Raw genomic sequence first — 14,560 nt, 5'->3', positions numbered from 1 at the left:
AGTTTAGCCTCAGCGGTGATCTGGTTAAATTGTATTTCAGCTGACTTCATATTCGTGAAGTTAGCGTCTGAGCAGTGCCTGAGATATGTCCTAATGTGATATCGCTTGTTTGCCAAGGCTTCATCACAGTCTGCATTCCACCACTCATTCCTTTTGGCCTTACAGTTAGGATTTACTGATTTAAGCGGAATGTGATTATTGGCAGCAGTGAGTATACATTGACGTATGTTATTGTAAGAGGCTTCGATGTCATCCGTAAGGAGAGTTTCCTCCCTGACACCCTCGAGCTCCGCACGGAAGCTGTCCCAATTTGCCTGTTTGTAATTGTACTTTTTTCTGACCTCCGAGTTATTGCGATTAGGGGCGAAGTGGCGGAAGGTAAGAACAATGGGTAAGTGATCGGAGCCGAGGGCGTCCGGGAAAACGTTCCAGTCGATGTCAGTGACTATGGCATTTGAGCAAAGGGAGAGATCGATTGCTGACGGGGAATGGTCAGCTCTGTCTGGAAGTCTGGTTGCCGAGCCATCGTTTAGTATACAAAAGTCAGTTTCCAAAATGACGTCAGCAAGGTTGCTATTGGCATGTTTGTATCTAGGGTTAGCAGAGTCCCACAGAGGGTGGTGATTATTAAAATCACCCATCACGCACCAGTGTGCCCTGCCATGATCCAGGGATTTTAGCCAGTCGGTAGTTCCTTTTTTATTACACCCGTGGGGGTAATATATGTTAACTATGTTGAGGTTTTTGGATCCTTTTATTTCGATTTCAACAGCACATGTACTGAGATTTTCTGAACTAGGGATGAGAGGTGCAAAGGGTTTGTAATTTAAGGAAGACTTTAGATAAATAGCTGTTTGAATGAGTTGCCCTGAGCCCTTTTGCTCTACTATGGGAGGGAAGTCAAAACCATCTATAGAAGGCAGTAGGGAGCGTTTTCTCTTGACTGACTGGATAACTAAGATGTCAGCAGAGTGATTTGATATATAATTATATAGCTGAGAGAAGTTAGAGTTGATAGAGCGACAGTTCCACTGTAATATGATAAATCCGTGACCGCTTTCACCTTGTTCAGCCATTTTAACACGCACAAAGAAGGTAAGTTAAAGGGCAGATTTAAAATAGGTTAAAAAGTGGTTTTAACAGCTTTCATATCCGTCACGGACAACTGCTTGGCACCAGCAAGAGCGCCCAGCGCCAGAGTGGCGCCGCCCGGAATGAAGCGTTCAACCTTGGTGTTGGAGAGTTGTGTGTATGTAGCTGAGAGGGAGTCGATCAGGTCGAGAGGACTCTGCATCTGTCTGGCCTTAACCATGAAGCCGAGGCACTGCTCGATGAAACCTTGAAGGCCTCTTTGTTGTTCATTTAAATTTGCATATTGCTCTCCTGTTTTTAGCTTATCTAGTGCAGCGTCGGCTAGCTCAAGCTCTGCCTTCTCCTGCTCCTCCCTCATCTGCTGCTTTATTTCCTGTTCAGTTTTAAGTTTGTATTCTCTGAATCTCTGGGCCAATCCCTCCTCCATTCTCCCCATCAACCTCTCGAAGAGCTGCTCTTCTTTCGAGTCCTCCTTCCTGTTCTGGGCTTTGCGTAGGAGGGAGGCCTTTAACCCGGGGGTCCCATGAAGCGGCGCCTCTGCCCGAGCCGTCTGAGACTTACAGGGCGCCTGGGGGCCAGGATTTGGATTTTGCGAAGTTGTTTGGTGCTTCGCGGTTGCAGCAGAACTGTCCGCATGAACTGGAAGGAGTGTATTGTCATGTTCGGTCATTTTGTTTTTGATTTCTTGTATTTTATTTACTTGCCCACCCAGGGGGGGTCTCTGGACAGCCAAAGAGTACCCGGACCGGGGGGTTGAGGTCCGCCGGATCGGTTGCGGAGGGGGACGCCAGAAGGAGTCCCTCATTTCCGCTGGGGCAGTCGCTGTTTTATTTTGTTGTTTGGCGAGCTCGCGCCGCGCCCGATCCAGGGCCTCAGAATATGGTATGTATGCTGCCGACCTGATCTTATTGGCCTGCAGCCTCAGTCTCATTTCCGGGCATCCAAGATAAGCGGCGGAATGCTCGCCCTTGCAGTTTACGCAATGTTTGGCCTTGGTGCACGTCGCTCCGTCGTGGCCCTTGGAGCCACATCGGGGGCAGATCTGCACTTTTGATTTGCATTGTTGTTTTAGGTGCGATAGTCTCTGGCACTTCGTACAGCGCCGCACTGGAGGAGTGTAGGGTTCGACGCCGTACACCTCACTCTCCAGAACGACGCTGTCTGGAAGAATTGCCGTTGTAAACGTGACACGGACCGCCTGAGACGGTTTCCCATCCCTAAGGAGAAGACGGCGAAAAGATCGAACCGAGGAGGGGCCCTTTTCTACAAGACTCCCATCCTCCATCCGGACGCGCACGCCCACTGCCATCTCAGACAGGTCTGTTCCTGAATGTATTGTGGGTATGCGTTTAATGACACCTTCGGTTGTTACCTCCGGACGGTGGCATTTCACTCTGATGCCGCCGATCGAGTCTAGCCTCAATAGCTTGTTTTGTTGTGATGCTGAGGAGCACCCTACCAGGACGCTCCCAGCTGCCAGCATGCGTATTTCTTTGACCTCGCCGATGGCAAGGTCAAAAGTTTTTTTCCTCCTGAGGCCGAGTCCCTGCAATGTTGCAGGGCCCTCCTTCAGGTCCTGCACCACCACGGGGAACTCTAAGAAGGAGGGAGGAGGTTGCTTGGGTTGGTAAAGAAGTTTTCTTCGGGGTCTTTGTTTTGTGTGTGTGTGTGTATTGGCAGGTGGTAGTGGCTGTTGAGTTGTCTGGTTTTCTTGTGATTCAGTTAGGGGTTGGGAGGTGTCGACCCCCCGGGCAGATGTTGCATGGGAAATACCTGTGTTTCCCTGAAGAGGGGGACCCTCGCAGAGGACCTTTTGCTTCTTTTTCTTTTTGGGCTTCTTACGATTGACTTCGGTGAAGTCTTCCTCAAAATGATCAGTAATCTGAGAGCGTGGGGGGCTATCCCGGAAGAGAAGAGATTCCGGAGAGCTCTGCCCCCCCTCAGGGTCGTCCTCCCGCAATCTCTTTCTCTTGAAAGGAGAAGATATGCTGGTTTTCTCATTGGTGATTGCTTTATTAAGCTGTTTGGATTTTGGGGACTGACCAGTCCGGCTGGCCCGGTCAGTCTCATTCAGTGATTCCATGGGAATATCTGGGGCGCGGTCAGAACCGCTTGCTGTTTGGTCCATATTAAGGGACCAATCTTGCTCCCTCAGAGCAGTGGTGTCCGTTGGAAGGTAGTTATCTACCCAGATGAACGTTTCCCGCCTATCAGCAAAGGTGGTGTTTGGCAGTTTGTGTTTAGCAACTTGGCTCATCACTTACAAGGTACGGTACGGTCACCAAGAAAAAACAAGCCAAACAGCTCAGGGTTAAAAAGGCAGGATAAAAGCAGGGTAACAAAAGCGTCCCTAGACAAAGAGTGAGCTGAAGCTCACCCCTCTAGCGACTTTCACTTCTCTCCCGAGAAACACGAGGACTCCTGCAGGGCGAGTGGGAACGCCACCAAGGGCAGCTAGCCCCCTTTCTGGACCCACGCCAAGAGCAGAGGGAGCTGTGTCGTGTGTTTAAGACACAACGAAAATGTGATTGTCCCCCTTTACCCTCAGGAATTCGGGAGAAAATCGCTATTTGAGCACTGACTTGGCTATGTAAGCTCGAGGTGCGTTAAAGCAGTCGCTATGTAATCAGCATGTTTGCTTGTGAAAGAACGCACTCTACGGGCCAGCAACTGCAGTGAATTACTCGTGCTGAGTGTGACATGACATGCACGTGACAGAACACGACAATGACATGACATGAATGACATACAAATACACAAAAGCCGCCAGACCACATCACAAACAGAACTGAACAATCGACAGGTGTTGCTCACATAGAGAGAGAGACACACACACACACACACACACACACACACACACAAACACAGAGAAGCCGTATCTATAGAGAGATAGATGACAGTGTATTTTTCGCGTGGCTATAAATTGATTCGACCTTTGCACTTTTACAGTGAGGATAATTTACGGGTCCAATTTACGTTCTGGACACTGCGGTGACCTTCTAAAAATAGTAACAGAACGCCGGGAATATCCGAAGATGCCCCACTCATACTATATAGAAGTCAACTTTGTGCAGACTTTAATTTCGTTGTCCGAACACCCCTGTATGCACACTTACGCACACAAAAGATCCCAAGTTTACAGCAGAAGTCTCAGGGCTTAAAAAAACACGAAGACACATATGCATATAATTATAGTCTCTCGTCTCTCATTATCATGATCGTATCTCGATACTTTGACGAGACAAACCCAGTGCTGGTGTGTCGAAGAAGACAGCCACAGCGAGCTTTATCGAGTCAAAGTATCACGCCATGTCTTCAGCGTATTACCAATACCTGTCCCAATTCTGCCGTGTGCTGACAAAACCGAGTAAGTCCATTTTTTTCAAAAATGATATTTTTTGTTCATCAAAGCTTAGAAATTAAGGCGCACCTTATGTGTAAATTGTGACTTTGTGAAATAAATAGATAAGGAGATATAAAAAAGTAAGTCCACACCTTAAAAACTGTTTAAAGTACATCTGCCATGTGCTGACAAAACCGAGTAAGTCCATTTTTTCCCAAAAATGATATCTTTTTGTTCATCAAAACTAAAAGATCAAGAAGCAGCCTGTGTGTAAATTTTGACTTTGTAAAATAAATAGATAAGGAGATATAGAAAAGTAAGTCCACAACTTCAAACATTTCTCCAAAAAAATTACATGTCAATTTGCTGGTAAAACCAAGTAAGTCCATCCACCAATCACAAGAACCTTTATGACGCTATAACCAATCAGAATGCAATGTTTTTGCCAGTATGACGTCAAAGTCAATCCGAATATTCTTGCGGCATTTTACTTGTTATAGTAGGGGTTCTAGTTTTGGTGCAAGCATGGCTGCTAAAGAAGAAGTGTTGTCAAGATAAATGACAAAACAGTGAAAATAACGTTAACATTACGAATTTGCACAAGATGGAGAGAGAGAGAGAGAGAGAGAGAGAGAGAGAGAGAGAGAGAGAGAGAGAGAGAGAGAGACTAAACAGGGAGAGAGTGAGAGAGGGGAAAGAAATCAGGGTCGACGGGGGGAGGGGAGGGGGGGATGGAGGGAGAGAGAGAAATAAAGGGAAAGAGGAATTAGGGAGGGAGGAAGAGAGTAAGAGGGAGGGAGGAAGAGAGTAAGAGGGAGAGAGATAGCGAGAGAGGTAGGGAGGGATAGAAAGAGAGATGGAGGGAGGAAAAGAGAGAGATAGGGAGGGATAGAGGGAGGGAGAGAGAGAGAGAGACAAGGATCGTCAGGTGAATTATATAGATAGAGAAGAAAAATGTTTAAAATAAAACGTCATAAGGTGACGTCATTATGTCTCGCCTTATCGAAAGAGGTCATTTGTGTGTTCTAAACTTTAAATGACGTCATTTGTGAGTTCTAAACTTAAAATGACGTATTTTCTGTATGGGTCGTCTGACAAGAATTTTAAAACTATCATTTAATATAGGAAAATTGGGAACCCCTTGGACTTACTTGGTTTTGTCAAAACATTCATGCACACTTAAAAAGTTGTTTTTGGTTGTGGACTTACTTGTTCATATCTGCTTATCTAAGCACTCTAAAAAGTAGAAATTAGCACACAAGATGCGCATTGATTTCTTCTTTTTGATGAACAAAAAATATCATTTGGAAAAAAAATGACTTACCAAAGCGGAAGGTCGTGGGTTCGAATCCCGGCCGCACCTGACGGGTAATTAAGGTGAAGATTTTTCCGATATCCCAGGTCAACTTACGTGCAGGCCTGCTGGTGCCTTATCACCCTTCGTGTGTACACGCAAGCACAAGACCAAATGCGCACGGAAAAGATCGTGCAGTCCAAAGCAGAGTTCGGTGGGTTATAGAAACACGAAAATACCCAGCATGCTTTCACCGAAAACGGCGTATGGCTGCCTAAATGGTTTTGTAAAAACGGTCATCCACGTACAAATCCACTCGTGCAAAAGCACACGTGTCAATCAATCAATCAATGAGGCTTATATTGCGCATATTCCGTGGGTACAGTTCTAGACGCTCTGCAGTGATGCAGTGTGAGATGAAATTTTATACGGCCAGTAATTGCAGCCATTTTGGCGCATATTTACCTTTCACGGCCTATTATTCCAAGTCACACGGGTATAGGTAGACAATTATTAACTGTGCCTAAGCAATTTTGCCAGGAAAGACCCTTTTGTCAATCGTGGGATCTTTAACGTGCACACCCAATGTAGTGTACACGGGGGGGAGTTCGGACACCGAAGAGAGTCTGCACACAAAGTTGACTCTGAAATAAATTTCCGCCGAACCTGGGATCGAACTCACGCTGACAGCGGCCAACTGAATACAAATCCAGCGCGCTACCAACTGAGCTATATCCCCGCCCATATAGCTCAGTTGGTAGCCCCGTGTACGTGGGAGCTTCAGCCCACGAACGCAAAAGAAGAAGAAGAAGAACGGCTTCACAAAAATTGCGTCCTCGCTGTTAAAACCCGTCAATCGGGACAGTGAATGTTTCCGTACCATGTCCACACGGCACCGGCCTGAGTTGTTTAATATCAATTCAAACGTAACACATCTATAAATAGATTCAGGAAACATTGACACCTGCAATAAAATCACTTTCGTGCCTGTGCTAGCATTTTAATGTCCAGAAATATTTCTTAATAACAATTTCAAGAAACGATTTTTAAGACATCAAACCCGGGTAAATAGTGTTTGATTTGAATTTCAAATAATGTGATTTAAGGCTGTAACTATAGTAGTAACCGAACCACCCAAACTTACAACAACAAAACATTGCCGGAACAAAAAAACATGCTGTGTAGCTTAAAAAATTGTACGTGAATAATATGTATTTTAGCAAATCACCGCAATCTGATATGCTCATCATTCTTCAAGGCACTCAAACTAACACTCACGTACACAGTCATACACAAGAACCAGCTTTTATTCTTGACTGGACATAGTCCTTAGATCAAGACTGGTTTTAATCAGAACAAGCACACAAACGCACACATTGTTACAAGTTCGCTTCGAAAGTATCTGTGAGAATCGTACCGAAATGAGCCAGAGCGTTGTTTAGAGATCAAATAAGCAAAGGGAAGTAAGCGCTCTAATGTGCACACGACATGTGTAATAGAGTAAGCGAGAGTTATACGGAACGTTTCTCCTGGCACCTGAGAGAATAACGCATTGAAATGAACAAGCGACTTTCATCCTCAAAAAAAGCATTACTTTTTCTTCCAAATGTTTTGACAAAACCAAGTAAGTCCACTTGCTTAGATCTGTCAAATTTTTTAGATCTGATATAATGGAAAAAAGTGACAAAACCAAGTAAGTCCACAAAATGCCCAACAAAACAAAAACCGTCCATCAGATCATTATCAAACTCGGGTTGTAAACGTACATTAATGCTATTTATCTTATTATCTCTGTAGGTTGATCAAGCTACTCGTCACTGTTGAGAAATGTAATAAAACAGAAAAAGTCGTTTATCTCAGAACTAGCTTCAGTGGACTTACTCGGTTTTGTCAGCACACGGCAGAATATAGGCCAACTGGCCTAAGAGGACGTTAAACCCCAACTGTCAGTCAGTCACAGAAGGTGGTCCATATAAGAATCCGGTTCATATTTGGGGCCCTTCAGTATGTGGTGATGTTTAGGCCAGGGTCGGTGTGAGTGTTACTATTGAATTGTGTATTTTCAATGCCTGTGTTTATCTTGTTTTGTTTTTGTTTGCCAGAACAACTTTTACATCGAAGCAGACCTGGGCCTCGACACCTCATCCCCTCCACGTCGACTGTGTGACATCTGCGCAGAGGACAGGGAGGCAACTCACACCTGCCTGCAGTGTCGGCAGAGGTTTTGTGGCCCCTGTCGAAGGGTGCACGACTCTATAACGTCTTGCCGATCCCACACAGTTGTGTCCCTTCAGGCCGAAGACTCGGACAGCTGCAAAGAAGGGGCAACCCCGAGAAGCGGAAGTAAGGAAGAGATGTGTCACAAGCACCGAGACCAGCGGGTCGTCCTTCACTGCAAAGCCTGCTCTGCCAACATCTGCATCCAGTGCAAGCTAACCTTGCATGACGGTCACCGCACGGAAGACCTTGTGGACACAGAGGCCAAGGCCAAAGCAGATCTGCAAGCGATGCTGGAGAGCTTATCGGCGGAGAGGAGACGCCTGGAGGCCGTGCTGTCTGCTGTGGACCAGAAATGTTCGAGGCTGAAAGACCAGCAGGCGAAGGCCGAACGATGCATTCAGTCACGTGTCGATACCTTGCAGCAGTGGCTCAACCAATCGCGTGACGAGGCCGTACAAAGCGTCCAATCAACGACTAGCAGCATGGAGGCAAAGATTAAAAACAATGCTGAGCGTATTCGAGACAACCATGCGACTTTGTCAGCTCAGTGCAGCCATGTCACGCGCGTTCTACGGGAGGGCAATGAGGCGGACATCATGACGCTACAGTCTCAGCTGTCCCTAAAAGTGACATTGACGGACAAAGCTGCGGATGAGGAGAAGCTTCTCCTTCCTCTGCCTTCCTTGACGAGTCGCCACGACAACACTGCTGTCAACCCCGTCATGATGCGCGCTTTTGTGGGTTTGGGACTGAATGTCATCTCACACTCTGATCTCGAAGCATCTGGTTCTGTCGATGATCTGTCTTCACAGAAGGACTATGCTGTCACCACGCCACAAAATAGCTCTACCAGCGAGAAAGCGCCACCCAAAAAACTTGTCTTTTCAACGGACGGGGAGTCTGTCCTACATGCTATCTGTCCAACAAGTAAAGGCCGACTGTGGGTGCTTTTTTCACCAGATGATAATTATGATGATAATGATGATGATGATGATGATGATGATGATGATGATGATGATGATGATGATGGTGATGATGATGATGATGATGATGATGATGATGATGGTGATGATGATGATGATGATGATGATGATGATGATGATGCAGGTGCTGATGATGCAGGTGCTGATAGTGATGTCGCTCACCTCAAACTGTTAGGCGATGAAGGAGAAATGATCGAGATGCACACCCAGGCAACTGAAAGTTTTTACATGATTACAGCGCTCAATTCTGTAACGTTCATGTTGTGCTCGACGTCATCTGGAATTGCTTCCATCAAATGGATACAACCAGGCGGAAGTGGAGGAGAAAGTCACAATGTTGATCTTCAGGTCCAGGGCATGATGATGAGTGCTGCCACAGGCTGTTACTACATATGCTTCTTTGACGACTCCAGATATTTTCGTGTGCACATCAACTCGGTCAATCCATCTACATGGACAAGACATGTCATCATGGAAAGAGACATATGCCCTGGTGCACTTCGTGACGTGTCTGCCCAGGAAAAGTATCTTGCCTATGCTGATGGCAATGAAGCAAAGGTCTTTGAGAATAAAGGGCCAGCTGATATCCCACAACACTGCGTTTACCAGCTCAACCACGAAGCTATTGACGCCCGCTTCTGTTTGATCGATGGCAAAGAAATGCTTTTGGTTATTGCGCAAGAAGACGACAGGGTGCACGTTGTTGATTATAAAAATGGCGGCAAATTAAACTGTTATCTCAGTACGGGACCAGTTGTTTTGAAAAAACCGGTTCAGCTCATCACCGACTATAACAGTCGATTGTGGATTGGATGTGACTGTGGGGAAGTCGTTGTTGTTGACCTGTAAAAGAAATGTGGAGACTGCAGCGTACCTGTAAACGAAATTTGGAGACTATATCTTACGTTCCTAATTATGCAGTTGTTCAAAGTGAACAAGATAGATACTATTTGAAAAATAGACACAGCACCTTGGAACGACCGAATTGGTCGCCTCTGCAACGAAGGTTGTTTTTGGTAATGTCAGTCTTCTCAAAGCGCAAATGCCGACCAGTTTTTGACAAACAGGTTCACCCGCCAATTTCTCCAACATACTGAGCCAAGGACCCAGCTGAGGTCACTCGTGAACACCACACAGGCTGCATCTAAATGTATGGATAGTGACTTTGAGAAAAATCAAATGAAAACAATTCATGTGTTTTCACATGAAACAATTGTCCTTGGCCACATCTTGACGCATTGAAGAAGTTCACAAAAAACGTTTTTACAAGTCTATAAACACATTTTTAGGACAGTGGTTTGAGAGAAATAAGCTGACAAATTTATTAATACTGCAGACACACATTGCCGTTTTTTTTATATAATTTTCTTTTAACCAGTACTGCGTCAATTTGGTCAAATCGATATTCCTAACCAGTTCTTCGAGCGAGTCTATATTAACGGACTCTTTAACTGTCGTCGCAAGTCACCAACTTCTATCTCAACTACAGCCGACTCAAAGTGATTTGTATTTCATTCGAAAACACAATTGTTCTGTGTTTGAATTAAAAATGGGCTCAAACCAAAGAAAATCCGGTTCATTCGGTACACTGTTGGTTTTAGTCAAGAAGTCTGAGTCGAATGTTTTTTTGCCATCCCAGGATTTAATTGTTTCGGTGATCTATATATGTCAGTAAATTCTTGAAACTATGAAATGTACGAATTTCCTGAAAATTAGAGTGAATTTGTAAATTTACTGTTTCATTCGGGGATTTTGTTATCTTCCCCAAAATTCTGGGAAACTTTTTCAATTTCCTGAATTTTGCATGCCGTTTTTTTATGAATGTATTAAACAGGAAAAAACGATTTAAGTAAATTTGCCAAATTATTTATATATAGGACAGATCGGCTACTCATGTTTGACATCGCTTTCGGCGACTTGATTTTGTTGTTGTAAAAAATAAGATTTATGATCACGTGGTCAAGCTTGCACACTTATGCGGCTTTTGTAACTCGCACATTTACTATATATACTAATTACGTTAGGAGATAGGAGCACCCTTCCACTTCTTGGTCTCACATTTATTAGAAACTAGTTTCGCATGATGAGCCTTGCGGGTGAGCCTTGCGCTGTTACATTTTTGTTACACACATATCAGGTTAAATTAGATCACATTCTTTGGCTGTTTGAAAGCGGATGTACACAAGAAGAAACTAGGTTAAGAGTTTTACAGTGAAGAAATATTACCGTATAATATTAATCCAACAAATACACTATTATATAAAATGAAGATTAAAGAAAAACAACTGTGTACATTTTGTAAACACGTTGAACTTATTTTTATCAATGTGAAAAAGTTGAAGAGTTTTTTTTCAAATAATGTGAGTAATTGTATTTTAAGGATTTCAGGGGTGAATGTGCACCTCTCAGAACGCGTAGTTCTGTTGGGTTATCAACCCTGTAATAGAAGCCAACAAAATAAAATATTTATTTATATAATTTTTATTACGAAAGTGTGTATAAGTAAATACAAATATGGTGCATGATTTGTTTTAATATTATCTAAAAATGAACTGTATATAAAGAAACTTTGATTATGTATTCAGTTACTATGAAGTTGGATGGTACGGGGTGCGTGTGAGTACACGTGCACGGGTGGTGGTGGGAGTGAGCTTTCGGGCGAGTCTGCGTGTATAATTATTATTATGTGTCTGGGAATGCAGGTTTGTGAGTATGTGTGGGTGGGTGTGCGTCACAGTGGTGTGCGTGTGGGCACAGGCACTCGTCACAAGGTGGGCGGGGCCTATGTCTTGGATGTCACTTGTGATGGACGGTCGTCTTTTCTTATGGTTTATAGTAAGTACTAGTCTTGAGAGCGCACAGGCCCCGCCCACTTTGATCCCGACCCGCTCGTGACGAGTGCCTGTGCCTGTGGGTGGATCAGGCCTACATTCGTTTGTGTATGTGGCTTACCAATGTCAGTGAAAAAATGCTGAATTGTTAAAACTCAATAATGATGTTATAGAATAATAATATGGTTATGTTTATTGACATGTATTGCTGTTTTTGTTGTTGTTATTTTTTGTTTTGCTTTGTGTTCTGTTGTTTTGTCGTTGTTGATTATTTTAAGCATGGCACATGAGTATAGTTTGATGTAAAATCATTATATAGTTGAGTGTATAGTGTCACGTCTGTACGTCTCACATAAACATATTCAACAGCACATACATATTCAGAGAAGAAAATCCCACACTAACCCACATCATCCGATCCGGACCATGGCTGTGTACTAAGTCCAAAGCATCATACGGTGAAGGTTAACTTGTACTCCAACAGTATTTGCTATCCTTTTTATCGCCTAAATGTGTTTGACTTAGTCGCCTACTGCGCATAGGTTTGTTGGTGTCATGACTTAGAGCTATAGTCCTCATTTTGTTTTTGTTTTGTTTTTTGTTTGCTTAACGCCTAGCCGACCACGAAGGGCCATATCAGGGCGGTGCTGCTTTGACATTTAACGTGCGCCACACACAAGACAGAAGTCTCAGCACAGGCTTCATGTCTCACCCAGTCACATTATTCTGACACCGGACCAACCAGTCCTAGCACTAACCCCATAATGCCAGACGCCAGGCGGAGCAGCCACTAGATTGCCAATTTTAAAGTCTTAGGTATGACCCGGCCGGGGTTCAAACCCACGACCTCCCGATCACGGGGCGGACGCCTTACCACTAGGCCAACCGTGCCGGTATATATTCCTCTGCTTGAACACACAGGGCCACACGTCAACAATGATCCCGACTGCTTCCTATGCAGAAAGATAATGTTTTGATGGATTTATTTCATAAAGAAAGCCAGCTGTGTCCGATGATAACGAAATTGGACCCCCCCCCCCTTCCTCCGAAAAAATACCACAACGAGCATGGTTCTTTGTTATGTATCCAAGCCGGGAGGGATGTTCCAATACCTGCATGCAAAAGCCTGGCCAGATCTGAGAGAGTGATTCAGTTGAAAGGTTAACACGGGAAGAACTGTGCCTTTAAACAAGTGTGCTGGACGTGTGTGTAGTGGTGCGTATACAGCAAAAGCTCCTCCTTTTAAGACCCTCAAACAAACGAAAGACTTCTCCCCGTTTAAGATCTTGCTTTTTCAGACTTTATGTTCATAACCTCTCTAAATGTACCACCATTTTACCCCCCCCCCCCCCCCCCCTCCTTTTTACATTTAGTCAAGTTTTGACTAAATGTTTTAACATAGAGGGGGAAATCGAGACGAGGGTCGTGGTGTATGTGTGTGTGTGTGTGTGTGTGTGTGTGTGTGTGTGTGTGTAGAGCGATTCAGACTAAACTACTGGGCCGATCTTTATGAAATTTGACATGAGAGTTCCTGGGTATGATATCCCCGGACGTTTTTTTCATTTTTTCGATAAATACCTTTGATGACGTCATATCCGGCTTTTTGTAAAAGTTGAGGCGGCACTGTCACACCCTCATTTTTCAATTAATTTGATTGAAATTTTGGCAAAGCAATCTTCGACGAAGGCCGTGGGTTTGGTATTGCATTTCAGCTTGGTGGCTTAAAAACTAATGAGTGAGTTTGGTCATTAAAAATCGGAAACTTCTAATTAAAATTATTTTTTTATTAAACGATCCAAAAACAATTTCATCTTATTCTTTGTCATTTTCTGATTCCAAAAACATATACATATGTTATATTTGGATTAAAAACAAGCTCTGAAAATTGAATTAAAAATATAAAAAATTATGATCAAAATTAAATTTCCGAAATCGATTTAAAAACTATTTCATCTTATTCCTTGTCGGTTCCTGATTCCAAAAACATATAGATATGATATATTTGGATTAAAAACACGCTCAGAAAGTTAAAACGAAGAGAGGTACAGTAAAGCGGGCTATGAAGCACAGCGCAACCGCTGCCGCGCCAAATAGGCTCGTCACTTTCACTGCCTTTTGCACTAGCGGCGGACTACGTTCAGTTTCATTCTGTGAGTTCCACAGCTTGACTAAATGTAGTAATTTCGCCTTACGCGACTTGTTATTACCTGATTTTCTCAGATTGGGTAGTAGGCCTAAGTCTTCAGATGGGGATTCCACTGAATCACTGAGTGTGTGAGGCAAAGTGGACGATGCATGTGTACATTGTGTTTGTTATAATGAGCAATTGTAATGTTCTGTATTGAAATAACTAATAAAACCTGCAAAATGACAAATTCTATGTATAATTGATTTGTGGATGTGTTTGACCGTACTTTGCAATTATTTCTTGTGCATTGTTGTGTGTATTGCACTCCTTTAAAGAAAATGTCTTTCAGTCTCCATCCTTTCCTCTTTTTTTCATTCGTTCCAATCATTTTGTTTGTTTGTTGACATTCCGACATTGAACGCGGAAACTTATGTCCAATCTAACTCTCTATTAAAAGTTACATTACATTTTTGCATTAAAACATCCCAGTCGGTGCGGCTACATGCCCGTGTGTCACCGAGTCATTCAGGCGTTTAATGTACTATATGTGACCGTCCACCACGGAATGAGTCGCATGTCACCTTTGCATGATTTTCATATATTTTCATTTTCCTAAATAGTTTTTTATGCTCTATCCAATGGTGAAAACCGTTTTAGAAAAGAACGAAA

At 43.6% G+C, this 14,560-nt stretch overlaps 2 protein-coding genes across 3 annotated transcripts in view; one reads left to right on the top strand and one right to left on the bottom strand.

Annotated features, from left to right (window-relative positions):
• Nucleotides 1-14,132, top strand: part of LOC138962022 (uncharacterized) — a 30,606-nt gene extending 16,474 nt beyond the window's left edge. Inside the window, exon 2 of the mRNA XM_070333714.1 lies at nucleotides 7,832-14,132. Within this exon, the coding sequence (XP_070189815.1) occupies nucleotides 7,832-9,781 (1,950 nt within the window). The 3' untranslated portion in view covers nucleotides 9,782-14,132. The remainder of the gene's footprint in view (nucleotides 1-7,831) is intronic.
• Nucleotides 1-14,560, bottom strand: part of LOC138962037 (uncharacterized) — a 384,447-nt gene that overhangs the window by 332,102 nt on the left and 37,785 nt on the right. The window lies entirely within an intron of this gene.

Source organism: Littorina saxatilis, linkage group LG3 (genome assembly GCF_037325665.1).
Source record: "Littorina saxatilis isolate snail1 linkage group LG3, US_GU_Lsax_2.0, whole genome shotgun sequence".
In the NCBI taxonomy this organism is placed as follows: domain Eukaryota; kingdom Metazoa; phylum Mollusca; class Gastropoda; order Littorinimorpha; family Littorinidae; genus Littorina; species Littorina saxatilis.
This window is presented reverse-complemented; position numbering and strand designations above follow the sequence as displayed.